Source organism: Typopeltis vanoorti, chromosome 12 (genome assembly GCF_054136105.1).
Source record: "Typopeltis vanoorti isolate ZY-2024b chromosome 12, IOZ_Tvanoo_1.0, whole genome shotgun sequence".
Taxonomy (NCBI): Eukaryota; Metazoa; Arthropoda; class Arachnida; order Uropygi; family Thelyphonidae; genus Typopeltis; species Typopeltis vanoorti.
This window is the reverse complement of record NC_143560.1, coordinates 76,904,793-76,931,353: the sequence shown is the minus strand read 5'-3', so window position 1 is coordinate 76,931,353 and position 26,561 is coordinate 76,904,793. Positions and strand designations below refer to the sequence as shown.

General features: G+C 34.8%; 1 protein-coding gene across 1 annotated transcript in view; it reads right to left on the bottom strand.

Annotated features, from left to right (window-relative positions):
* The window catches only part of LOC150100904 (uncharacterized), a 243,714-nt gene that overhangs the window by 10,135 nt on the left and 207,018 nt on the right, over positions 1-26,561 (bottom strand). Inside the window, exon 15 of the mRNA XM_090401933.1 lies at positions 3,114-3,335. Within this exon, the coding sequence (XP_090258059.1) occupies positions 3,114-3,335 (222 nt within the window). The remainder of the gene's footprint in view (positions 1-3,113; positions 3,336-26,561) is intronic.

Genomic DNA, 26,561 nt, shown 5'->3' with positions numbered 1-26,561 from the left:
AAATTTGAGAGATGTACTCATCGCGAAAGTTGAAAGATTTGTGGAAGAACGAAACTGATGAGCGACTGTGTGATAAATTTTCTTCAGAGTGAATGCAGAGAGAACAAGTTATGTGATAGTAGAGTGGACCTTATGGATAGTAGACTGGAAAATATAAATATTCGGTGATAATACTGAAAGTGTCGTGGGGGAAGTTCAGGAGAACGTAGAAGGCATGCTTACATATAATCCTTTACAGGATAAAGATCGAGATTGAAAGGTTGCAGAAACAGAAAGAGATTAGTCGAACTTAGAACAGAAAAAAGCAAGAGGTCCGAAGCCAAAAAGAAAATTGTAAGAATAAACGAGAGAGAGAGAGAGAGAACGTAAGCAGATAATGTTTATGGCGATTCTATGATAAGAGGGATACTAAACGAAGCGTTACAAAATCTTGTTTCCCTGGTGGAAAAATTAATCATATTAGTAATACTGCTAGAATGCAAAAAAAAATGGAAGGTGAAAGAATTGATTGTTTTGACTGGAACCAGTGACCTGAGAAGTAAGAAGTATTGTATAAGGGAGGATGTGAGAGTTATTGGAAGAAGGTGAAGTTTGTGAGTCTGCTGCCATGCTATGAAAGTGGCATACTGAGTAGAATGGTGATAATAACAAATAAATCAATTTACAAGTTGTAAAGAAGGAATGGTGTAGGATTTGTGGACTTCTGGCATGAGTTTGATGGAAGAAGGATTTCTATAATGCTGACGGACTGCACCTAAGTGGTTTTGGTGTGTCTAGAGAGGGCTTTGTTCACTGAGTATGCTAAAGCTCAAATTCGGAAAATGTAAGCAATTAGGGTAGATGCAGGTGAGTGTGTGAAGGCGCCCATGAGGCGAATGAGTGTGCGAATGACCAAGTGTGCAATCTAGTCTCTCAAGCAAAAATATTGAATAGGGTATTCAGTTCAGAAAGTAAAAGTGGCTGTGGACCAACAGGGATGATGCAGTTTCTATATACTGATGCCAGAAGTATCAGGAATAAGAAGGAGGAGTTTTTGGCATTGGTTACTGCAACCTTCGGCTAAAGTTATAAGCATTAGCGTGACTTCGCTAACACCAGATGATGTAGTTATAGAGATAGAATTTGTTGAATTTAGCATTTTCGGGAGGACAGAGTAGACAGCACAGGAGACGGGGTACTGCTGATGAATTGCAGCCAACAAGAGTAGGAGTCAGTTGTGCAGATGGCAGCTGTTCTGAGTCAATCTGGTTTGAGATTGAGGCCAATGGCACAAAATATAAAACTGGTTGCTTCTGTATCCCAGAGAGTGCCAGAGAAGCTGTGGAAGACATGCATAAGCAGATGAATGTAAGTCAAGTGATTATTATGGGGGACTTCAACTTCAGAGACGTAGATTGGAAGGAGAAAATATCACATGAGTAGGAAGAAAATGGAATTTATACAATTACTGGGAGATAATATTTGAAGCAGAATGTGACAGAGGGGACTCTTGGTATGAGAGAGTTATAGGATCAGAAGATCTGTCCATAACTAAGCTGACCACATTGCCTCCAACTGGGGGGAGTGATCATGTGGTCTTGACTTGGGAAGTAGCGAAACGTGTGGAATTCCAGTTAAGAAGGGGTATATATATATGGAACTACAAGACACGTGATTATGATATACTTAGGAGGTAGCTTGAAGCAGTTTTAGCATAAAGATTAGCAAGCAAAGGAGAATTTTAAGAGACTGTTAGTAGTGTGTGGGAGATAGTTAAAGAGCATCTAGAGGAAACAATATTAAATTGTATATCTAAGGTAAGGAGAGTTAATCAGGTAGGAGTTATATGGATGAGTAATACCATTAATCACGAGATACAGAAAAAGAAAATGTTGTGGAAAGTATATAAGGAGTAAGGTTACCAGAAAACTCATGAACCGTACAAAGGTCAGACATGTAAAACGACCAGCATGGTAATTAAGGCAAAATCCGATTATGAAAAGAGGTTAGCCAAGCAGGCGAAAGGAAATTCCAAAGAGTTCTTTCGTTATGTGGCAAGTAAGAGGAAGAATGACTACGGAAGGATTTGTATGTGTGTGTGTGTGTGTGTGTGTGTGTGTGTGTGTGCGCGCGCGTTCGCGCGTGCACCATGCTAGTTCTTTCTCTTTATTTATTACCTCTACATATGTATTAAATCGATAAATACGTTACAGTCATTTCTAGTGCAGATAAAACCGTTGGGGGAGGGGAATAATTAACGTATTGGAACAGGCCCTTAAAAATTTCAAAATATCAAAAAATGTTAGTGTTCTTATTAGAAAACAACGACGTGTGTGTGTGTTAATACAAATACATACAGCATAACCTACCGTTGGGTAGTAATAAGAACACAATATTAGAAAATATATATGCAAGCAAAATCCAAAATTTCAGCAAAAACTTTAGTTCACACACCTTTCCTTATTTTTCAAGACTTGACTCGCAATAGAAAAATCGCACTGCAATTGTTACCGTTTTTTTTTCTATAAAGTACAGTTACGGAGTTTGTTCACATACGAACATACTAACAACCAGTAACACAATGCAGCGCGGAACTACTGTGAAGTCCATTACAGGAAATTTCGAACAGAATCCCGAGCCAATCACTCACGATCATTTCTGGATCTCGGAGAGTGTTATAAGTGTTTTTCCTTATAACAACTCTGTGTCAAATGCTTTCTTGTTTTGAATTTTTATTCTTAGTGGTCTTTTTACTTGAAATTCACACCACCTTTAAAGATACTTCAAAATGGGTAAGTTTTGTATCATTTTTTCGAAAGTGACCTCATATATTTGTAGCTCTGTATTCTGTTTTCATCAAAGATGCTATAATAGCATTGTCGCGATCGTATCTTCCTATTGATTGTTCTAAAAGAAGAATAAACAAAATACACGACTAGCAGATATTTTCTTGTCCAAAGAAACCTTTTATCGTATGCCAAATTTAACATTTATAGTGATTAGATTATATCAGCATAAATCAGCATAAAATATTGTGGAAATGTGTTTGGGTCCTTTAACAAGATACAGAAAAAGTATATAATTCCAACCGTTTATAATTCCAACTCTATGTTACTAAAGGCAACGGGTCTGACCTTCATACCATACGTGACAGCTACACGCTGCTGTACCGTTGACAACATGACACTTTCCATGGTCTCCACAAGGATCAGGATTGCACGGACTGGTCCGCTGATCACATCTCTCTCCTCCATAACCTGCATCACATCGGCATGTATATCTTGTAGTCGTGAGATTGCAGCGTCCGTGAATGCCACAGGGATTAACTTCGCACCAAGTCATATGACAAAAGAGACCTATGGAGAAAGAACACATTTCAAATTACAGGCAACACTTGCATGACACTAACGTAAACAGTGCATCCTGATAAGTCAAAGCATGGTTTTCTCAGGAGACAAATAAGATTATTATCAGGAAATAAGATTTACCGAAATTTCTGTATTTGGCTATTTTTTTATTTTATTAAGCTTTATTCTCCATATTTGTAATATGTAATGATATTAGAAAAATAAATTCTCTGACGAATTTTATTCACAAGCGGAATAGGCGAAGCTCCTCTAGCCCTAACTAGCTATTTTTTTGGAAGATCAATGGAAATCCGGTCTCAACCTTTACTTTTAACGAAGGCTGAGAGAATATCAACTTCTTCCATCTCCTGGTCCTAACTCCTAACAGGTGTATATAGTGGTCTGAAATAGTTTGAATTCTAAGGTAGATTTTTTGAGTTTGCTAGGTAAAAATCAAAGTTTCCAGGAGGAGTTGCCTGTGATCGACTAACTTAGAAACCTGCTGATAACAGGAAAAAGTTCCCAATGTTTTCAGCTAGAAGCAAACCTCTAGTGGTCTTTCTTTTGGCAGTACCCATCATGGAGAGGTACACCATTTCCACCAGACTACAGAGTATACAACTTTATCTATTATACAAGTTTCATGAGTGGTGGATATTGGGATTGACTTAAATTTCTCTCTGCCTAGAAATAAGGATATATTCAGAATATTTAACATTTTTAAGAATTAAGGATCTATATGTTTATAGTTATTATTCATGATTATGGCGAATAGGGATAATCGATCTAATAATTATTGTGGGATAGATTTGATGAAGACAAAATCTAATCCATTCATAAAAGAAGTTGTTACAAAAATAAATCAAGTATCTCTGTTTGGACTATATTCGTTATTTTTTTCGTTTTTCATTAAAGATACCAGAGAACATATAAAGAAAATATAGTTGTACCCTTATTATTAGGCTTCCCTCCTCTAGCTTAATTCAGAAACTGATTAAAATACTTTGCTGATCGGATATTATCCTCATTAATTTAAAATCATTCTCTTTCATAAACCCTACAGTTCTGAAGCGTTGAATGATATTTTTAACGGATGGTATGAAAGATTATTTAAATCCATGAATGATAATAGAATAGGATGAATTAATAATAGTATTATTGAATGTCTCTTCTACGCGCTCCTCACTAAAAACAGCTCCAAGATGAACTTACAGAGCAAAAAGGTTTCCCATTACACAAACACAAATACACTATTTTCAGTTTTGATGACTAATTCTATATTTATCAAAATAAATAAATTTTGTGGAAAGAAACTGCAACAGGATCGATAAAAAAATAAACGCTTCAGAATTGTCTGAAATCCGATTTACTTTTAGCATTAAATTATGAAATATAATGTTCATTCAATGAATGAACCGTGAGTCCCTTTACGGGGAGGTACGGCACTATCTCAATCTCCCCTATTTTTATCCGGGCTCGGGACCGATCAGACCTATGGCTGGAGGGCTTGTCTTAAGTATTCCTGACTGTTCCGTGTGTGTGTGTTCACGTGGCCGGTTTGCCTGCTTGCGGGATGAAAAATCCCAGATAAACTAGCGGGAAAAAACCCTGCTGTCTATGCCCAAGACCGGTTAACTTGTCTATGGCTGAGGAAGATCCTTAAGCTCCTCACGTCGTCGACGAGAATCGAACCTAGGACACTCCTGCCCCAGGCATATGGTTGCGAAGCGCATAGCCAATAGTCCGGGGGTGTTCAACCCGTCGATCGCGAGCGATTTTAGGTCGATCTCTTGTGTATTCCTCCTTACTTACAAATTTAATTAAAACTGGAAACATAATATTTTATTTATCATTATTTTGTATTATTTTTAATTCGCTTTAAGTGTATTGCTATTGTTTATTTATTTTTCGTTAAAATTGTCAAATCAGTAATTTTCTTATAAGTCCGAGTAAATGAATTAATTTGGATCAGTGGAAGTCAAACAGCGAGCCGAGTGAATATAATTATAAGCAAAGTGTAAAAACTCGATTATAGCTTAAATATTAAATATTCCAAACACATTACATCGATTTTTTTACTTAGGTTAAGTACCATGTGAATATTGTAAAAAAATAAACTTTGTTTGTTTCGGTATAATTTGTATTAGACGGTTTTGTAAATAACTCTTTTGAAGCTAACTATATATACTGCTTTAATAAGAATATATTAGAGTGTTAAAAACAAAGGCAATGTTTTTGTCACCGAAGCTGCACATGGCGGCATTAGAAAGATTGTTATTGAAACTCGTATGTATGAGAAAGATAAAGGCTTGCAGTCTCTAAGTGTAAACATCTCCGAAGTCAGTCAGAAAGAGTTCAAACAACTTTCCGATGGCCTGCAACTTACAGTCAAAAGAAAGTGGAGGAGAACAAAAGGCGTGCCGAACTTGAAACCTAAAATGAAAGACACATACCGATTCTTTGGGGGTTGCCAAACTTCATGCGAGGTCTCAGAGGAGGCCTAATAAAATGGGACTGAAGCAAGCAGAAGGGATCCCGGTTCCAGAATTGCTGTCAGAGAGAAGGTCGCCCGGTCCAGAGTCACCGTCAGAGAGACTGCCCGGATCCACGTTGCTTGAGAGAGGAGTTTCCGCTTAGAAAGGACCTTCTCGGTTCGAGACGTCGCGAGAGAGAGACACTATTTCTAGGCCGCAGACAAGGTTTCAAATTGCCGAAAGGAAGAGTTCCAATTGCCGGAGAAAAGTTTCCAGGCCAGGTTAATATCAGACATTCACCAGTGTGTTGCATTTTCATTACAATTTGATGAATCAAACGACTTCACTGATATTGCTCAGTTAATGGCATTTATCCGTATGGTATTTCAAGATTATTCAAGTAAAGAACTTTTGAAAATCATACCATTATTGGGAAGGACTAGGGGAGAAGACATTTTTTCGACATCTGATGACTTTGTGAAACAACACAAATTTCCGCTTTTAAACTTGTGTCTATTACTACTGATGATAGATAATACATCAGGCTTCATTTCGTTATGTAAAAATTATGACAAATATCCAGATTTTTTAACTTACCATTGTATTATTCACCAACAAGTACTGTGTAGTAAAAGATTAAACACAAAAGATGTTTTGGATATTACATTTAAAATTGTAAATTCTGTTCGAGGAAAAGGCCTGCAATGGCGGTTATTTAAATTACAGGCAGATGATGATAGGGAACTTCTGTTGTACAATAATGTTCGCTGGCTCAGCAGAAGTCAATTTTTAGAAAGATTTCTTGTATTAATTAACGATATAAAAATTTTTCTTGATGAAAAAACAGATATTTATCCACAATTGAGTGATAAAGGATGGTTGTTACACTTATCATTTTTAGTAGATTTCTGTACGAAATTAATCAATTTAAATTTAGAGTTACAAGGTAGAGATTAAAATTTAATTGACATGTTAAGTTCAATAAAAACTTTCCAACAATGCTTACTTTTATTAAAGAAAAATATAAATGACCGCGAATTTAGACATCTCCCATATTTATTAAAATGTTTTGAACAAAATCAAGAAATGCTTCGCTACGATTTAAAAGAATTTATTCGTGAAATAGAATTAGTTGAGGAAGAAATAAATTCAAGGTTTAAAGATTTTAATAAAACTGAAATGATTGTATCTTTTATCAATAATCCATTTCAAGAAAACTTGAACATCACAGAAATTTCAATTAAAATTAGTGGGCTGTTTGATATAAATCAAGCTGAGGTAGAACTTGAGATAATTAACATTCAGAGTAGTTTACGTTTAAAATCAATAAACAATGAAGTCATTTGGAAGTATGCACATGAAAAATTCCCAATATTAACTGATATTGCGCGAAAAATTCTGTCGTGTTTCGGATCGACATACTTGTCAGAATCCGCTTTTTCAAATATGACCGTCATAAAAAATCAATTAAGAAACCAAATTATAAATGATCATTTGGATGATTGTCTGCGATTGGCCACTTCTTCATATCAACTTGACTATGAAAATATTGCGAGGTCCAAACAATGCCAAATTTCACATTAACTTCTTTTTTTTTTTAATCAACCAGCATTTCCTGTAACTTGTGAGTTTGTAATCAATCTGTTGTTTTTTCTAACTTTGGTTTTCCAAAATAGAGAAATAAATAGTTTATTCCAATATATATATATTTATTGTTGCTGTTGTATTGAAATAATTAAAAGTGAAGAATAAATTTTTAAATACACAAATAAAGTTTTTAGTTGTGTATTATTTTAGTTGTTTATTTGCGCGTAATCAGATATCAGGTTGGGGGAACGTGATCTATATAAGAGAGTAGATCGCCGAATAACTTTTTATAGAAAAGTAGCTCGCGTAGTAAAAAAGGTTGAACACCCCTGCAGTAGGCTAACCCCACCGACAAATATAATGTAAATATGTATAATGTATTTAAGTTTGCATGAAAAAAGACAATTTATGCAGACCTGAGTGTACAAATATGCCAAGTTCCACACAAAACTGACTAATATTGAAGACTAATTTAAGAATTTTTCTTAAATTCGAAAACACAGTGGGATACTTTTTATATAATAGTCGTTCTTTTTTATGTATGTTAAATCAGAGCTGTGTGAAGGAAAAATTTGGTAATTCGGAGTGGCTTACACTTAAAACGGGACTACAACAAGGAAGTGTGTTATCTCCATTGCTGTTCATTGTTTTGATGAATAGTGTCATAGATTGTGGTTAATGACCAGAAAGAAGAAAATAACTGTGTTTGCGGATGGTTGGACACATTCAGAAGAACTGCAGAAGAAACTGGAATAGTGTAACAGAGAACTATGGATTGCATAGTAATAGTGGAAAGAGTGAGAATGTGGTTGTAAATCGTAGTGGAAATATAAACATTAATAGTGTTAGACTCAATAGGAAAGATCTGAAGAGTAGTTTTACCAGATATTTGAAGTTTTCAAATATCTGGGAAAACACAAGCAATGGAAATTAAATTTTTAAGAATAATGTTCGCAAAAACAAGAAAAGGCAAAATAAGAAATATGAGTATTAGGAATAATTTAGGGCTAAAACATGTTGAAGAAATGTTTACGAAAACTTTTTACCTTATGCCTGAAAAAAAAACAATGTACCAAGAGCATGGAAAAATACCCTTATACTTAAGAAAGGTGAATTAGAAGACTTGAACTTGACCCATCAGTCTACTATCGGTCGTTATAAAGTGTTTATGAAAGTCTTGGCTCATAGCTTTGTGCAACTCTAGACCTTGCACAACCAATAAAATAGGCAGGCTTTCAAAGTTACTTTAGCACATTGGACCGTATTCAAGTTGCCCAACAGATTATTGGACGGTGTAACGAATACTAACTACCATTATGTCTTGGTTATATTGATTACGAGAAAGCTTTTGATTCATTTAAAACTTGTGTAGTACTTAAAATATTACGAAACCAGACAGTGGAGGAACCATCAAATTAGTATACTCCGATACAACGCCAGTAATTCATTTCAATGGAAACGACTCTACTGTGGAAATACAAAGAGATAATGGGATGAGGCACACAATATCTCCAAAACTACTGACAGCAAACCTTGGAGAAATATTCAAACTTCTTGATCGGGAAGAAAACGGTCTAAAGTTAAATGGAAGATACCTAAGCCATTTACTCTTTACAGATGGCAGTTATCTTTACCTCAAGTCCACAGTATATGTAGTGATCCAACTGTTCAATTTCATTGTCATTGATAACACCAAATTGATAGCAAAACAGTTGGCTTATATATAAACCTACAGAAGAGAACCAAGTTATGCTCAGTAGCTATGCACAACCAGAAATAATAAAAATCAATGGCAATAAACTGAACTGGTGGATCATTAGGGCTAAATGTTTATGAAACATTTAGTACTATGCAAAATTTATACAATGCAAAATTATATGCATAGTATAAACACTGGGAATCGATAAAGCTTTGTAGTAACGTTTCAGAAGAGAAACCAGTATGGTTCAGTCACAGACAACAGTAACATTATCTGGACTATTTTCCAGCCGATTCCAGAATTTGTCAATCTTCGTTATAGGCAAGCACGGTTTTTACAAGGAAAACAAAACACAGGTTTTTAATCCTGCAATTTAGCAAACACAGTCACAGAAATTGCGGCACAAGTGGGTTCAAATAAATACCATTTAAAATAAACCAATCTTACCTCTTAGAATACCGGCCTTGGTAATGCACACATCTTCGGAGACTGTGAGAGGTTAAGTCCAGCTATCTACCGATTTTCAAACAAAATTAGATCCATTTTCGAATGAGAAAGCATTCTAGAATTTCATTGAAACCATTTTTGGTATAGATCCTAAATATTAAAGTTCATTAAAAATCTGTCTACCAAATCAGAGCTACTATGCATATGCAGACTTACATTGTACAATGTAAATTGAATAGGTAAATGCAAATGTGAAAAACTTAAAAGCGGACAAGTGTATTTCATATAACCAGGACACATCTTTGGGATATTATGCTATCCAAAAACTTCAGCGTGTATTGCTTTTGCTATTTGAAAATCCTATCGTTGTGATTCAAAATATAAGTGAAATGTTTTGTTGTTGTTACAATATCTTGAAATGATGAATTTAACATGCTATCAGACAAGTGTAATTATAAATAAGCAAATGTTACTCCTATGTTTACTAAATTCGGATAAAAATCCGTATTTTCAAATTAATAAGGTAAACAAAGTTGGCACGAAACATTTCAAGTCAGAAATTGAGAACGTATAATTTGACACATCAAGATTAAATTGCTTCACACGTACTGTTACACTTTTGCCATTTGCTTTTCTGTTTGCGATGATGTTGGTTTAAAAACACTCGAAGCGGTCATTTATGTTCTCGTTGGTAAAAATCTTATTCCTATACGATATTCCTAATGGGATTATTATTTATTTATTTTTTAAAATAATAGTGAGTATCGATGCAAATTCGTGACTAAGATGAAAGATGATTTCCAGTCGTACAACCAATCTAGATACATTTTACTCGATTTATTCGAAACGGATCTAGATTGATTGTATGTTTCTTTTGTTGTTGTTGCCAATCGACCGCAGTCTTTTTTTTTATCACAGTGAACAACATGTTCGTACAAGTTCAGACAAGATAGGCCATGGCAGCTAATTTGTGTGCAGCATCGTCCACTCATGAAACTAAGAAAGTTAAATGTTCTCTTTTGTTGTGAATTTTACAATCTCTGAAAGGAGATGAAACAGATACACTTAAATCTCTCTCTCTCTCTCTCTCTCTCTCTCTATATATATATATATATATATATATTTTTTTTTTTTTTTTAAAGAATTGAATGACTAGAACCGAGATTTAAGTAAAAAGGTTTTAATATTAAAACACGACGAGTTTCGGCTTGTAACAGCCTTCATCAGGTGACATTATAAAAGAAAGAAAAAACATTAAAACACTGAAGCTTAAATAAACTATGAACATCATAGAGAGTCTCTATACGTAATTGACATTAAATCGTTGTGGTTGTATTTAAAGCTGTTCTTTCGTTTGTTGTATTGTTGGGAAAGTACGTGCTAAAGTATGTTAACCGAGTTAATGATCATTCTTTCATGTAGGCTGTTCAATAAGTAATAAGACTGTATTTATACAGAAAACAGATTACCTTTAATCTTCATCATTTACATGGTCTTTTTCGAAGTAACTACTGTGAGACGCGATGCATTTGTCCCAACGTTGCGTCCACTTCTTAAACACATGTGAGAGTCCGTTTTTTGAGAGTTCTTTCAAAACCGCCTCCGCAGCTTTTACACATGCTTTGTAGCTTTCGAAATGGCGGCCTCTTAGTTTCTTGAGCTGAGGAAACAGCCAGAAATCGCACGGTGCGAGATCAGGACTGTATGGAGGGTGTGGTAGGATATCTGTGTTCTTCTGCAAAACGTCCACTACACAACCAGCAATATGTGGCCTTGCATTATCGTGGTGCAATAAGAAGCCATTCTTCAGCAATGGACGCTTCCTTTCGACGTGCTTGATGATAATCGCTGCTGTGTTGATCATTGTCTCTGTGATGGACGTTGAAGGTCTTCCCTCACGTTCAAGATCTTCCACATTTTGCCTTCCTTCCTTAAAAGTTTTATGCAAGCGAAAAACACTTGCCCTCGACATTGCTTCATCGTAGAAAGCTTCGCGTATCATGTTAAAAGTGTCCGATGCCGATTTTTGCAAACGCACACAAAATTTAATCGCATAACGCTGTTCCAAGGACGCTTCCATTTCGAAGACTGGTCGCGCCTCGCAGGCGCGCCGAAGAGCACTTGCGTTTAGTCACGTGACACTCTGGCACATCAGCCCGTATATGCCATCTATCAACCTCTTTTAATACATACAGCAAAATTTCTTTATTCCACAGAAATTAATATTATGATGAGTGGTTTCGCCACAGTAAAATTAGTCTTATTACTTATTGAACAGCCCACGTATATATATATATATATTAGGGTTACCAAGTAATTTTATAAGCTTGGTTATTTAACTAAAAAACTTGGTTATTTAACTAAAAAACTTGGTTATTTAACTAAAAAACTTGGTTATTTAAAAAAAAATAATTATATATATATATATATATATATAATATATATGCTAACAAATAAGGTTGACTGTACGGTTTTTAAAGCGCTTGTTTGGTTGGATATGAAATATGAGCATTTCCATCCATTTGTCCTAGAAGCTCAGAATTTTGCTATTTTTTAAGAGAGAGAGAGAGAGTATAGTATATGTACGAGGGGTTTCCAAAAAGTAAGGTAACGCATTTTTTCTTAATAATAGTGAAAGGGAATGTGAAAAAACACGGTGGACAAATTAGAATTGTTAATAACGTTCAAAACGACCTCCATTGCAGTGTGGCGTTACATCACAGCTAATTCCAGACAAGATGGCGACTACTGTGCGGATTGGTCCAAAACAGGTGACCTCGAAGTTATTTGCTTTTTGTAAGCAAAAGGAGCTTCACCAAGTGACATTCAACGTGAACTGGTTGCTGTGTATGGCGAAAAGTGATCAAAGAAGCAAGCGCGTTTTGGGTGAAATGAATTTAAAATGAGTCATGACATTGAAGACCGACATCGGGCGGTAGGCCTTCATCGAGCAGGACAGAAGACAAGCTTTTGCGCATTAAGGGCATTGCTCTTGAAAACCGGCGAGTGAAACTGCGTGAAATTGCACGAGTGGTGAACTAATTCCGTGCTTACGAAATTATTCACGATGTCCTTGGCTTTCGAAAGGTGTGCTCCCGTTGGGTGCTCCGACAATTATCGGAGGAGCACAATGCAACATGCATGTGGATATGTCTGGAGAATCTGTTGCGATAGAGAGAGAGAGACAAAGGCGAGGATATTCTCGTTTGCCTAATCACAGGAGACGAACGTAGGTTCATCGCTTTACTCCGGAGAGCAAGGAAGACTACATGCTCTGGAGACATCTATAATCTCCTGTACACAAAACTTTCCAGATTATTCCTACTGCCGGAAAAGTCATGGCCACGGTGTTCTGGAATCGTTAAGGCGTTCTGTGGTGGATTTCTTGCTGAAGGGAAGAATAATCAATGCAACGTTGGACAAACTGAAAGCCAAAATTCGATGCAAATGACCAGGACTCCTGACAAGCCGCGTGATTTTGGTGCATGACAACGCTACTCCACACAATGCCCACATCACTTATCAGTGGTTGCGCTGTGATGGTTGGGAAATTACAACACCCATCCTACAGCCTAGATTTGGCACCTTCAGACTTCCATTTGTTTCATGGGGGGGGCAAAGAAGTCCAAGACTCCTTCTTACACATTATTTTAAGGGCGTTTCTGAACTTGTAGCAGAGATTATGAAGTGCATGCTTATCGCTGCCTTCAGGCCCAACAAACAAATTCACAATATTTTACCTTCTCCAGAAGAGAAGTTTCATTAACGACCCATCGCTTGTTTATAAAGTTTGATGTTCTTGCAATTTATCTTACTCGTATTACAAAAAACAGGAAGATCAGTCAAAAATCCTATTTTTTAACATCAAGACCAGTTCAGGCTTAAATTTCATAAATTATGAAATTACCAAATTTCATAAATCTATTCTAGCGCAGCATGGAATCGAGAGCGCATTCCACGGGATCCAATGGGATAACACTAAACGTTTACATAGATCTACTTATAAATATGAACGTTTATTCAAGGAAGGCTGAAGCCCTACTTTCGCGACGAGCTCTTAATTGTAATGATTGGCATTCTAACCCTAACGGTTGGGAAACAATTATCTTCAAGTATATGTATTAAATGGTGATTTTTTTCCCTGCAGCCTACTAGTGTTTTTATTTTAACGAACGCTCGACTGCCTCTCTTCAGTGATTCTAATACAGCGCATGCGCTCTGTTGTTCATTTGTTCAAATTCATCCCTGTTGTTCTCCATTTACACTGATGTCTTACGATACGTAAAATGAAATATTTGTATAATAAATCATTTTTACCTTGACATACGTGTGTAGTTTTATTATTAATTTTATAATTATTATTATATATAAAATTGATAAAAATAGAAAAAAATCCTTAAACCATCCACGATATAAATTATATTGTAGGTTTGCAAATAACCTTTTGCGGGTGGGAGCAACATAAAAATAAAAAGAAAAGAAAATGGTTAAGGATAAGTTCGCTTTGTTAGCATACATTTTATGTACACTTTCTCTTTTCCAAAGTAGTAAATATTATGTTTAGTTTTTATTTCGTTATCTTAAAAAAATGCAGGCTACTACTGTGCCGGCTTATAGCCCTTCTCCCCCTTTCCTGATACACCGCTTACCTTATTTGCCACTCGAATCAGACCCTACCTTTAGCCTGTGCACAGGAAGAAGACAATAGCGTGCTTAATTTTCATAACACTCAGGTGAGGTCTGCCATTACCATTTTTATAGCGTGCTCACTCTTTCTTGTAGAAGACAATGGGAATTTTTCCCCAACACTAAAATGTAAGGAGAATGATATCACTGTATTAAAGATAGGGGGTTGCTGCTGTTAAGGAATTTAAATTACGTGTATGTTTTTTTTTTCTTTCCTCCATAATATTGCATACGAGGCTTCTGGAATTGACGATGTGCTGGTGCTATTTTTATTTATTTATTTTTGGCTTATCGTGTTTTAAAGTGATTTATTACATGCTTCGAGGGAAAACTAGATCTCGATTTCGATAAGATATCGCAGTGGAGAATCTTTCCAGCAGTGTACATTTGGCATTTCCCAAATCAAATCATCTGATTATCGATGGAATATTTCCTGCCATTGAAAAAGTAACTAGAATGAACTTTTACTTTTAAGAACTTGCATATCCTGAAAGTTTGGACAATTTTAATGTCAGAAGCCTTTGTTAAAATTGGGTCTTGGTCAAAAACGATGTCATGAATTGAATGGTATCTTATATTTATCAAAGACACTCTATTTATCGCAAACGCAATGTTCTATTTCTGGTAGAATGTCACAGTGAATTATACACATATTTATCAGGCTTATGTACTTACGAAAAACCCCACAGTCATTATTTGTACAAAATTACAAGAACGAGAAAATTGCGATATTTATATTTTAGTGCATAATATGTATGGTTTTTTTTCTTTTAATTTCTGCATATTTACGTACCTCGTGCATTGAAAATCGGGAACACTGGATATGATAATTTTATGTTTAGACAGCCACTTTAAGGTGATAATTTTGTTAGAAGAGAACAGTTAATACTTTCGCCATTAGAGGGCGTTTTGTGTGGAGCAGTTTAATAAGTTTTGTTGACTAATGCTTTGTTTCGAAATAGCGTAATTTATTATCAATGAATTAGAGAATCTGTGTTTCGACTTATATTTGCAGCTCTGCGTAATTAAAATTCCTTTAGCGTAATGTGGAATTCTAGATTCATAGTGAAGTTCCTTAGCTGAAAGTGAAATTGATGTTCTAATTGTCTCATTAAGTGCGAAAGAAGTTAATAGTTACTTTAAGTTACTGCATGAATGTAAAGAGTAATTAAATCTAGACTGCAGAGGAGAATAAGGATATTTATCCAAATGCATTTCCAGGTAAGAAGAACTAAACTTTTGTGTGTAAAAATGGAAATAACTGACTGAAAAGCTAAACATGCAATAATTGCGTAGATTATTAGCAAATGTTTAGGGAGGTGACAGTAGGCTTAATTAATGAAATTATTATAAAATTATAACGTTACTTTTTATTTATTTAGAGTTTTAGACCATAATTAATTTTTTAAATAAAATATGAATCATTGAGTATTAAATACAATGCTAGTTTATAAAGGAATTCATTTGTGCCCAAAGTCAAATTAGCATTACCAGTTAAACACGTACTTTTCATACTTCATTTATTTCCGATTCATGTCAACTAGAAATATTATGAATAGGTTAATGGCTTCTATTAATAGACATGTTTTGCATACAGGTGAAACGTACCACATCCAAGCAAACGCATTAGACACGTGGTGAGTGTCTTGCGTTGACCTCTAGTTTCTCCAGTCGCTTTGTATTCTTCCGCAGACTTTGTAGTTATATTCATCCATTCCCAAAAAAATAGTTCCGAACAAGCCAATTTATAAACATAAGAGAAAACGAAAAATATTTGCAACTACGAAAAGTAACGTTTCAAAAACAAATTTTCAAAAGTTAATGCATGAAGAATGTATGTTTAAAACTACATTCTCGCGAAGACTATATTTGCTCTTCGTTTGGAAAGTCTTCGATTTCGAATTCCATTAATCTTTTCATATTCTCTCTGCCGTAGTGTACATAATATACAGTATTAACTTCACAGGTTTTGTTTCTTCGGCGTTATTCCAACGAAACTCACATAGTCCTTTAAAAGTTCTTATTGATTGAAATAATTTTAACAACTTGGCTGGTACTTCTTTCCTTCACAGCCAAAAATAGTTACTTCCCCAACATTGAAATAGCATAGCTAAAAGCATCTGGTGGATTTTTCATCAACCATAGCATGCCATTGTTTTTGAGCAATCTAAACAGACTCTCCCCAACTTCCTCGCTTGAACAACCACTGTTCATTTGTATATGAAAAGTACAGGACGGGTGATGACCCCATTGCAGGATACTAAACCCCGGCATACTTTTCTTTTGTACATCGGAAAATGACCTCGATCAATAGATATTGTGATATCAGGGGGGGTGGGAAGTCTACACAACATATGCAAAAATATTCAATGTAATGTTGAAAAATAACATATTGCTTAATCACAAGGCCGGACGAGAGCCCACACGTTAATTGAAATATATACAGTTTAGGTTTCTCTGTTATGTAGTGGTATCAGAATTATTATTATTATTACACAGATCACTCCATGAAGTCCATAAAGTCATTGAGGATGACTGTAAACATTGTTCCAAGCACTTCACCGACATGGCGCCCAAAACAGACTAGCGATTCCACTGTCATTTAAGCAAAAAATATAGCCCTCCTTATACCGTTGCTAATCAGTTTCCAAAGATGAGCCCTAGTCCCCCTCCCAGCCCCACCATACCGCTACTAAATTTCTTCTATATCAATCCTATTAGTAATTTCTATGTCTCTGTCATCTCACATATTTTCCACCTGTCAACCGATTTCTGTAATCCACAAATCTTCAACATATCCTCATAAACAGTACTCATACACCTACCACCGTTTTAATCACTCGCCTCTGGATCTCCTCCTCTTCCTCATCTCCAAGAAAGCCAGATGACCATATCAGTGCACAGTTGTCCAGATAGGATTTTATCAGGGCCTTATAAAGAGAGATAATAACCTGCTTATCTCTGCTGGTCAACCAAGTAATCCTATGAACTGTTGTAGCCACTTTTGCAATATTCCGCCTAAACTTCAGCTCCCTGTCTACCAACACCCCTAAATTCCTGGCTTCATCAAATAACTACGTAGGGCACTATTTTTTTTTTCAAATTGCGGGTCGCGACCCGTTAGTGGGCCATGAGATTACTTTCGAGGCTCGTGGCCATCATGTTTTATAATGAAGCAGAATACAAAATGTCATAGTGTATCTTACAGATTACCCGGTGTGAACGCTTTATAATACGTTAACACCAAGTAGGCGCATCCCGCGTTCCACTTCAAGAGGAGTTCAAAATATATTAAACTTTGTAAACATTCGTACAGCATTCTGCTTTGAATGTTTTCAAATGAATTTGATTTATAAAATTGGCATTGTCGAACTGTCTTAATGATACAAAAAATCTTAAATTGTATTCTGATTTCAAGCTATATAAATCTTTCTTTGCTTGGAAACATTGCTTTATCGGTTGGTTTCTGTACTAGTGACTACATTATGAACAGATTGACCATGTATTTTCTGCAACTGAAAATTCGTAATAGGTTGTTAGGACAATGTATTGTTAGATACTGTGTTTGGGGCTATATAGTGAAAAACTACATAATAAAAAACAACTCTTCTGTAGAAGAGTTATTTTTCATTATGTAGAGTCGTTTTCTTTCCAGTCGTCACCAATTTTCAATAATTGTCGCTACATATTAAATACATAGACTGTAATTGTCTCCATATGTATTTAGTGATGCAATTAAGCTATTTGTTTTTCTTGTTTGCAATATAATATTGTTGGGGAGGGGATGTATATCCCCTGCAAAAATCGGGCACACGATTCTGACTTCACGTTTTACATGAAAATAGTGCACTGGCAGGCAATTCCAGTTAAAGGTGGATAAAATTCCAAACACTTCGCTGTCTTATTATTATTATGTGAGGGGGTCCAAAGACTCGTCGACGGAGAGTGTGCCAATAGCATCAAATTCACCCCTAACCGCACTCAAACTTGCTTAACTTTTTGCGTGCGCCATTAGTAGTAGAGGCTCTACCAATCGACCAACCTTTGCTGACTATCAAAACCCAGTTTAATATCTGGGTGCCTGTATAAGATTTTAAGATGATAAGAACAGATTATCTTATCAGCTTTTCATATTAGATATTTCAGGCTAATATATGATACGGCTCCTTGGTAACAAAAGATATTAAAACCTTTTTTTGAAGGTGGCAAAGGATTTCGAGCTTGCCACACCTTTATTATGAGTTGCCTAGATATTGTACCACCTCAAGGTTCTTGTTTCTTTGTCCTTTCAGAGCATCAAAATGTAGTACAGTATATGTTGTGCGTGTACTTAGTCGCGATCAGAAGTGTGAAAAAAACACTGCATTAGACGAATAGTTTAATAACTTGTGTTTTCTATTCTATTTTATTATTACTTGATTTAAATATATATTAGATAGTGGCAGATAGAGGCATCCCTTTCTAACTCTTGATTTATTTCTCTCCAAGACAGTTCACTGTTCAGCGGTAGATGTATTTTATAGCTGTTTGAATGTAGGCTTAAAGTTAAACAGAATGTTTCACTAATTACTGATATTTTTTTCAGTTTAATACTAATTTTTATTTTTTATTTAAAAAATTTTAACGTTTACGTTAAAACACACACATGTAGCTGGTATATATTTATTTTTTTATTCTTTTTTTATTTTATTTTTATTTTTTTTGTGGCATATCGGATGATTTCTCAAATCCCATTCTAGATATGTAACTTTCGAAATCTCATGATTAAAACAATTCTTAGCTAATCATATTATGCCAGGAATATAATGGATAAAATATTATATTAACATAACAAAAAAAAAGTGTATGAACTATTTCTAGAATATTTTGTAATATTAAAGAAACAATTACATTTAAAGCAGTAAATTTATCAGTTACTCTGTTTTACTAAAAGAATATTAATTTTTATTTTACTTTCGTTTGTGTGGAATACTGTTTTCCAAATTATGAGTCGTGTAATCAGATTGAGTCGCGACCAACTTTTTTTTTTAATGAAATATAATCGAATATATCAATGTATCTCACAGATTTCATAGCTTTAACACGTTCCCGCTGGAGAGCGTCACGTCCCAGGTTTTGCTTCAAGCTGGAACTCGTGATATTATCATGCTCTTTTCTCGTCAAACGGGCTCACACACACACACACACACATATATATATATATATATATAGTGCCGGCGCTAGGGTCTTTGCCGCCCGCATGCAATTTCTATCTAAGCGCCCCTGTAACTATTCGGGCGTGTATGGTTCTTTTACGATAATAAAAATTTTAATTATTTGAAATTTCTTAAATAAATTTTGACAGAACAGCCACACGTTGGTTCGCTAAATGTAACGAATAAAGGGGGTGTCGACTAGGCAGGATAAACGTTAAAAATCCGAATATTCAAAAAATTCTCAAAAGTTAAAGCAAATTTTGATAAAGCCACTTCACTTTAATCGTTGAATATAATGATACAGAGATTATAGCCTTCTCACCGACCCGAATCGCTAACAAAATTCAAATGAATTTTAATTAAAGTTAAAATTTATTTGAACTAAAGTTTAAAAAAATTCTCGCATTTTACTAAATTCTTAGTAATTTGTAAAAAGTTTTTAATAAATTTTATAAGTGGAACTATCTTTTAGGAAAATAAAAGAAACTCAAGATAGATGAAAAAATAAGAAAATAATTCAGAAATAATTAGAACATTTAATATAAGTATTCGAAAAATAAAATCTTCACAGAATAACAGAAAATAAATTAAATTACATAAATATACTTGAAATTTTTTAAATTAAAATTTTAGGGTTTTTGATTTCATATTCACAAAATTAGAAATAATGGTCTTAATGTCTAACTCCGCACATATATCATTTTCAATAGCTATTAACGTCAAACTAACAAGCCTTTTTTGTGACATACGTGTTCTTAAGTAGGTTTTAATCATTTTCAACTTGGAAAAGGAACGTTCTCCGCTCGCTACACTAACAGGTAAGGTTAATAGTATTCTTAAAGCAATTGAAAAGTTAGGGAAAGATAAATTATTCGACGCAATAAAATTAAGAATATCGAAAGGGCTTTGAATATTTAAATTATCCTTCCGAAAAATATCCCGGAAAGCACATAACTCATCATATAGTTCTATTGCATTTACGTCTTTATTGTCGCCGTCGTTCAAGAGAGTCTCTAAATCGTCACAATTTTTTCGTAAATCTTCGTTGTTAATTTGTAGTAATCTATACAAGAAATTAAAATTATCATAATATGCTTTTAGTTGTTCAAAACGTTCTATTAACGATCACATTGCAACGTCTAGAAGTGTATAAAACACATTCACTCTAAATTTATCTTCTGGTGATTGTGGCGTTTCGTCATGATGCTCGTATTCAAATTGTCGTGTCTTCTTTCGTCGTCGAACTTCCGTACCAGTTTTAAATTCTTTTTCTCCAAACACCTCTTCACTCAGCTCTTTTGCCGTTTTTAGAACTTCTTTAAAATTTGTATCTGATCGATACTCTTGTAAGAATATTTTTAAGTTTTCGATAGATTCTAAAGCAAGTGTAATGTTCACATTTTTGTCTTGAAGCATTTTACTCACAGGGTTTATTCTGTTAAATCATGCCAAGTTATAAGAGAGCAAATAAATTTGTAGTCCTTTATTTTAGCACAATGTTTGTGCTTCATGCTGAGTTTATTAAAATTTTCATTATTTAAAATTTCAAAAAGTGTATCGTAAATTTCTCCTAACTGTATCGTAGAGGGCGGGTTGCATAAATTTTACTTTACCATCGCGTTTCTGATGGCTGTTTCAATGTTAAATTTTTTACGAACTTTAAAAGGATTGCCCAACATTTGTAAGAGAATGAAAAGAAATTGTATATTTCTTGAATAATTGCAAAGAAACTAATTGTATCTGCATTCACTTTGGCTGCATCGTTAATGATTAAATTTAGAGTATGTGCAGCACATGGCACGTACAAAGCTCGAGGATTTTTGTTCAAAAGCAAATTTTGGAGCCCATATTTTTCACTTTCATATTTGCCCCATTGTCATACCCTTGACCTCGCATGTCTTCAATGGGAATGTTCGATTTTTCCAGTTGTTCCATTATTGTTGCACATAAACCACGTCCTGTGGAATCTGATATATCTGCAAAATCTAAAACGTTTTCCCTGATCTTGACAATTCCATTGTCACAGGAAACAAAGCGAATAATAATGGTCATTTGTTCTGTTTTACTTGCATCAGGTGTGCAGTCTAAAATTATGGAATAATATTTAGATTTTCGAATTGATACTAAAATTGTATCCATGGTTGCGTTACTTAAAGTTTCCAATATTTCATTTTGGCTGTCTTTACTCAAATAGTGTACTCTATTGTTTCCTTGTAGGGCCCTTTCAACATGATTATCCATAACGGGATCAAACTTCGCAAACAGTTCGACTAATTTTAAAAAATTGCCGTTATTCCTTTCATATAATTTATCAGATGATCCGCGAAAAGCTAAATTTTGGCTACCGAGGAATTTTATAATTTCTTGGTAGCCAAAGCGTTCTAAAACACTCGTCCATTGTTTCTTTTCCATTTCATACATGCTTTGAATCTGGCAATCAATAGCAGTTTTGTTTTTTAAATTTTTATCAAGTTCCTTCCATTTTAAGAAAATTTTTATGTGAGTTAAACTAGTCTAATGTCTATGCAAAGTTGTACTTACATTTCTACAATCGTTATAATCTTCTACAAGACTACTTGATTCAGTAGGTGCAAAAAGTTTGCAACAAAAGCAAAAAACAGAATTTAAAGTTTCGGAATAAATGAGCCATGTTCTTGGCACCAGCTGCCCATTTTCCATTATTCTATTATAATACGTGTCGCCAAATTTACGACCATATGTATCTCTGGGATATATTATATTTTTCTTTTGAACAGGCCCCATTTCAATTAAAACAACTCGTAATTTTTCATCAATATTTCCCCATTCACCTGGATCTTCTAAATTTACAGAGACTAACAATTTGTTAGTTTCGAGGTCAACTAAATCTTCTCCTAACTGTTTTTCACTTAAAACATGCGTCTTGTTATCTTGTTCAATAGTTGCAATAGTACTTTTATGTAAACTGGATGATGTGCACGGTTCGTCAACTCTGATTTCTGATGTATTGAGTTGGTTACAATCTGCATCAGAATATTTTAACAAATTTATTAAGAGCCCTAGTTTGTTTCTTAATATCTGCTTCTTTCGCAGCATGACGCTTACGATTTTGTGCACCGGATAACTTTTTTTTAATTTTTGATTCCATTTCTATTTTATACCCACAAGAAATTATTACACAACACGACACAGCGACGAAATAATAGTCCGCACTGCGCTACTGTCAGTAGCCTACTGAGATGCGTGCCATATGACTGACTGGTTTACCTAGCAACAAATGTTTTGTACAAAAATTCGTTTCTGCGCATGTTCACCGTTTCACTCCAGATAGACTGCAGAAGACACAACATTCTGCAGGCAAGTTTAGCCTGCTCTCGCTGCAAAATTGTAAACAGCCGGCTGATCAAAGAGGCGGCAATATACAATTTCTTTTAATTTTTATTCGGTGTATCCGGCCTTATTTATTTTAATATTGATCATTCTAAGGATTTTTTGTTTTTATGATAAAAATTTTGTTTCTTAAATATGAACTTATGAACCGTGCTTCGGCTGCGGCGGCGCCCGCATGCTCTGCATGCCCGCTTCCGACGGCCCTGTATGTGGGTGTGTGTGTGTGTATATATATGAAAGAATGATCATTGACTCGGTTAACATACATATTTTTTTAAAGAGAATTGAATGACTAAAACTGAGATTTAAGTAAAAAGGTTTTAATATTAAAACACGACTAGTTTCGGCTTGTAACAGCCTTCATCAGGTGACATTATAAAAGAAAGAAAAAACACAAAAACACTGAAGCTTAAATAAACTATGAACAACTTAGAGAGTCTCTATACATAATTGACATTAAATCGTTGTGGTTGTATTTAAAGCTGTTCTTTCGTTTGTTGTATTGTTGGGAAAGTGCGTGCTAGTAGCATCTCGTGAACGCCAGTACATGATTACAGCTGAATGACTATCTGGGGGGTTGTAGCTCAAGTTATTATTTAGATGAGCAGGATTGAAGATGATTTCCCTAGATTCCACGATTTTTCTCTCTAGTTCATCATTGCAACGGAAGATGTTAGTAGATTTTTCCCAGTAGACTTTGCGACTTTGGTTTTCATCATTAGGATTAGCCGAGAAAAGGATATGACTTGATAATGTACTGGCTCGCTGTCTCTTGTAAGTAATGTCCCTCATGTGTTCTTCCATACGCAATTCGACAGATTTGTCTGTCTGTCCAAAATAAGGAATATCACAACCACACAATATTTTATAGGCACCAGGGTATTTAAGATGATGATGACAAGGTTTTGGGTGGCTTATTAAGAAACGGATTTTTGGAAATGGAGTGAACAAAGTTCTGATATTGTATTTTCTTAGAACGTTTGCTAATTTATGTGAAACTGTACTTATGTAAGGAATATATATATTGCCTTTGAATCTATTTGTTTCTTCTGAGTGATATCTAGGAGGATTAAGAAGGAATCTTTCAATGATTCTCTTGGAATATCCATTAACTTTGAAAGAAGTTTTGAGATGATTTATTTCTGTAAGAAGTTCATTTGGGTCTTCCAGAAGAGAACGGGATCTATGTATGTCCCAAGGTGGAAATTATTCCAAGCTTATGAGGAGGGAAGTGGGACTGATTATGCAGATATCTGTTGGTATGTGTGGGCTTTCTGTATATCGATATTTTGAGTATACCAGAAGAGCGGGTCAGTTTGACATCAAGAAAAGGCAGGGAATTATCCGTTTCAAGGGGCAGTAAACGTAATACTTTCATGTCGGCTATTTAGATGTTCGAGGAAAACCATAAGGAAATCATGTCCATGGCTCCAAATAATGAAGACATCATTTACATAGCGTTTCCAAACTTTAGGTGTTAAAATAAAGGAAGAGATAGCCTTGGTTTCAAAATCCTCTAAGTAAATATTTGCGAGTACAGGGGATAAAGGATTACCCATAGCCAGCCCATGATTTTGCTTGTATATAGTATCTTGAAATCTGAAGTAACCGGACGTGATGCAATGTGTAAGCAAGGCTAACATTTTTTGGATAACTTGTCCTTGATATCATGGCTAGCTTGGACATAACTTCTTTGTTCACTAATGTCCGAACAAATGACGTCCTAACATGGATGACCCAACAAATGACGTCCTAACATGGATGACCCAACGAACTTCTTACAGAAATAAATCATCTCAAAACTTCTTTCAAAGTTAATGGATATTCCAAGATAATCATTGAAAGATTCCTTCTTAATCCTCCTAGACATCACTCAAAAGAAACAAATAGATTCAAAGGCAATATATCTATTCCTTACATAAGTACAGTTTAACATAAATTAGCAAACGTTCTAAGAAAATACAATATCAGAACTTGGTTCACTCCACTTCCAAAAATCCGTTTCTTAATAAGCCACCCAAAACCTTGTCATCATCATCATCTTAAATACCCTCGTGTCTATAAAATATTGTGTGATTGTGATATTCCTTATTTTGGGCAGACAGACGAATCTGTCGAATTGCGTATAGAAGGACACATGAGGGATATTACTTACAAGAGACAGCGAGCCAGTGCATTATCAAGTCATATCCTTTTCTCGGCTAATCCTAATGATGAAAGCCAAAGTCACAAAGTCTGCTGGGAAAAATCTACTAACATCTTCCGTTGCAATGATGAACTAGAGAGAAAAATCGTGGAATCTAGGGAAATCATATTCAGTCCTGTTCATCTAAATAATAACTTGAGCTACTACCTCCCAGATGGTCATTCAGCTGTAATCATGGACCGGCGTTCACGAGATGCTACTAGCACGCACTTTCCCAACAATACAACAAACGAAAGAACAGCTTTAAATACAACCACAACGATTTAATGTCAATTATGTATAGAGACGCTCTAAGTTGTTCATAGTTTATTTAAGCTTCAGTGTTTTTGTGTTTTTCTTTCTTTTATCATGTCACCTGATGAAGGCTGTTACAAGCCGAAAGTAGTCGTGTTTTAATATTAAAACCTTTTTTACTTAAATCTCGGTTTTTGTCATTCAATTCTTCAAAAAAAAAAATATAATATATATATATATATATATATATATATATATATATATATATATATATATATATATATATACAGTATATGACATGTTAGTTTGAATGTTTCAATTAAATTTGATTGCAAATTAATATCGGTGAACTAACTTAATCATAATGTGCAATGTCTGTAGGAGGGGAGTTGTTTATCATTATGCATGGTCATTATGCATATCATAAGCAGAAGTACTAGACAGGGAGACCCAATATCATGAAGCATTTTCATCGCACATTTAGAAAGAGCAATGGAAAAATTTAGAAAGAAAGATAAAATGAAGGAAGATGCCAAAGGAATATCTGTATACGGAATGAGAATTAACAATCTGAGATTTGCAGATGACATTGTTATTATTGAAGAAGACGAAAGAGAACTACAAAAAACACTGAAACTGTTAACTGAGGAAGGGAAGAGATTTGGACTTGTTATGAACTTTGAAAAAACAAAGACAATGGTATTTGGTGAGAAGAACATGTGGATGGAAAGATACAAGTGGATGGAACTGATATAGAAAATGTAGAACAATTCACATATTTGGGAAGAAAACTGACATATGACTTGGACTGTAAAAAAGAAATAAAGATCAGGATTGCAAAGGGAAGAACAAATCTGAAGGCCATAGATAACATCTGGAAAAGTAAAGTGATCAGTCTGCAAACAAAACTAAGAGTATTGGAAACATGCATCCTCAGCGGTGTACTGTACGGATCTGAAACTTTGGTAATGAATAAGGAATCAAGAAAAGAATATTTTGGCATTTGAAAGAACTTGTTACAGGAAGATTCTAAGAATAGGATGGGTACAGAAAATCACCAATGAAGAGCTCTATCAGAAGATACAACCAAAACAGAAGCTAATGCAGAAGATTATAAAACGGAAGCTGCAATTTAAATTATACATTTTTGGGTTTTATAATAGAAATACAATTTTATTTGGTTGTACAAAAATTGCAACACTGTGCACTGGACAAAGAAAGGTGGAAGAAGATAATGAAACAGGCATCAGACATCAACGGGCAGTGAGCCCGTGGTTCGTGGTGATGATGGTCTGATCGCTTTCATTCCGTTTGTCTCCAATTTTTACTAATTGCGCT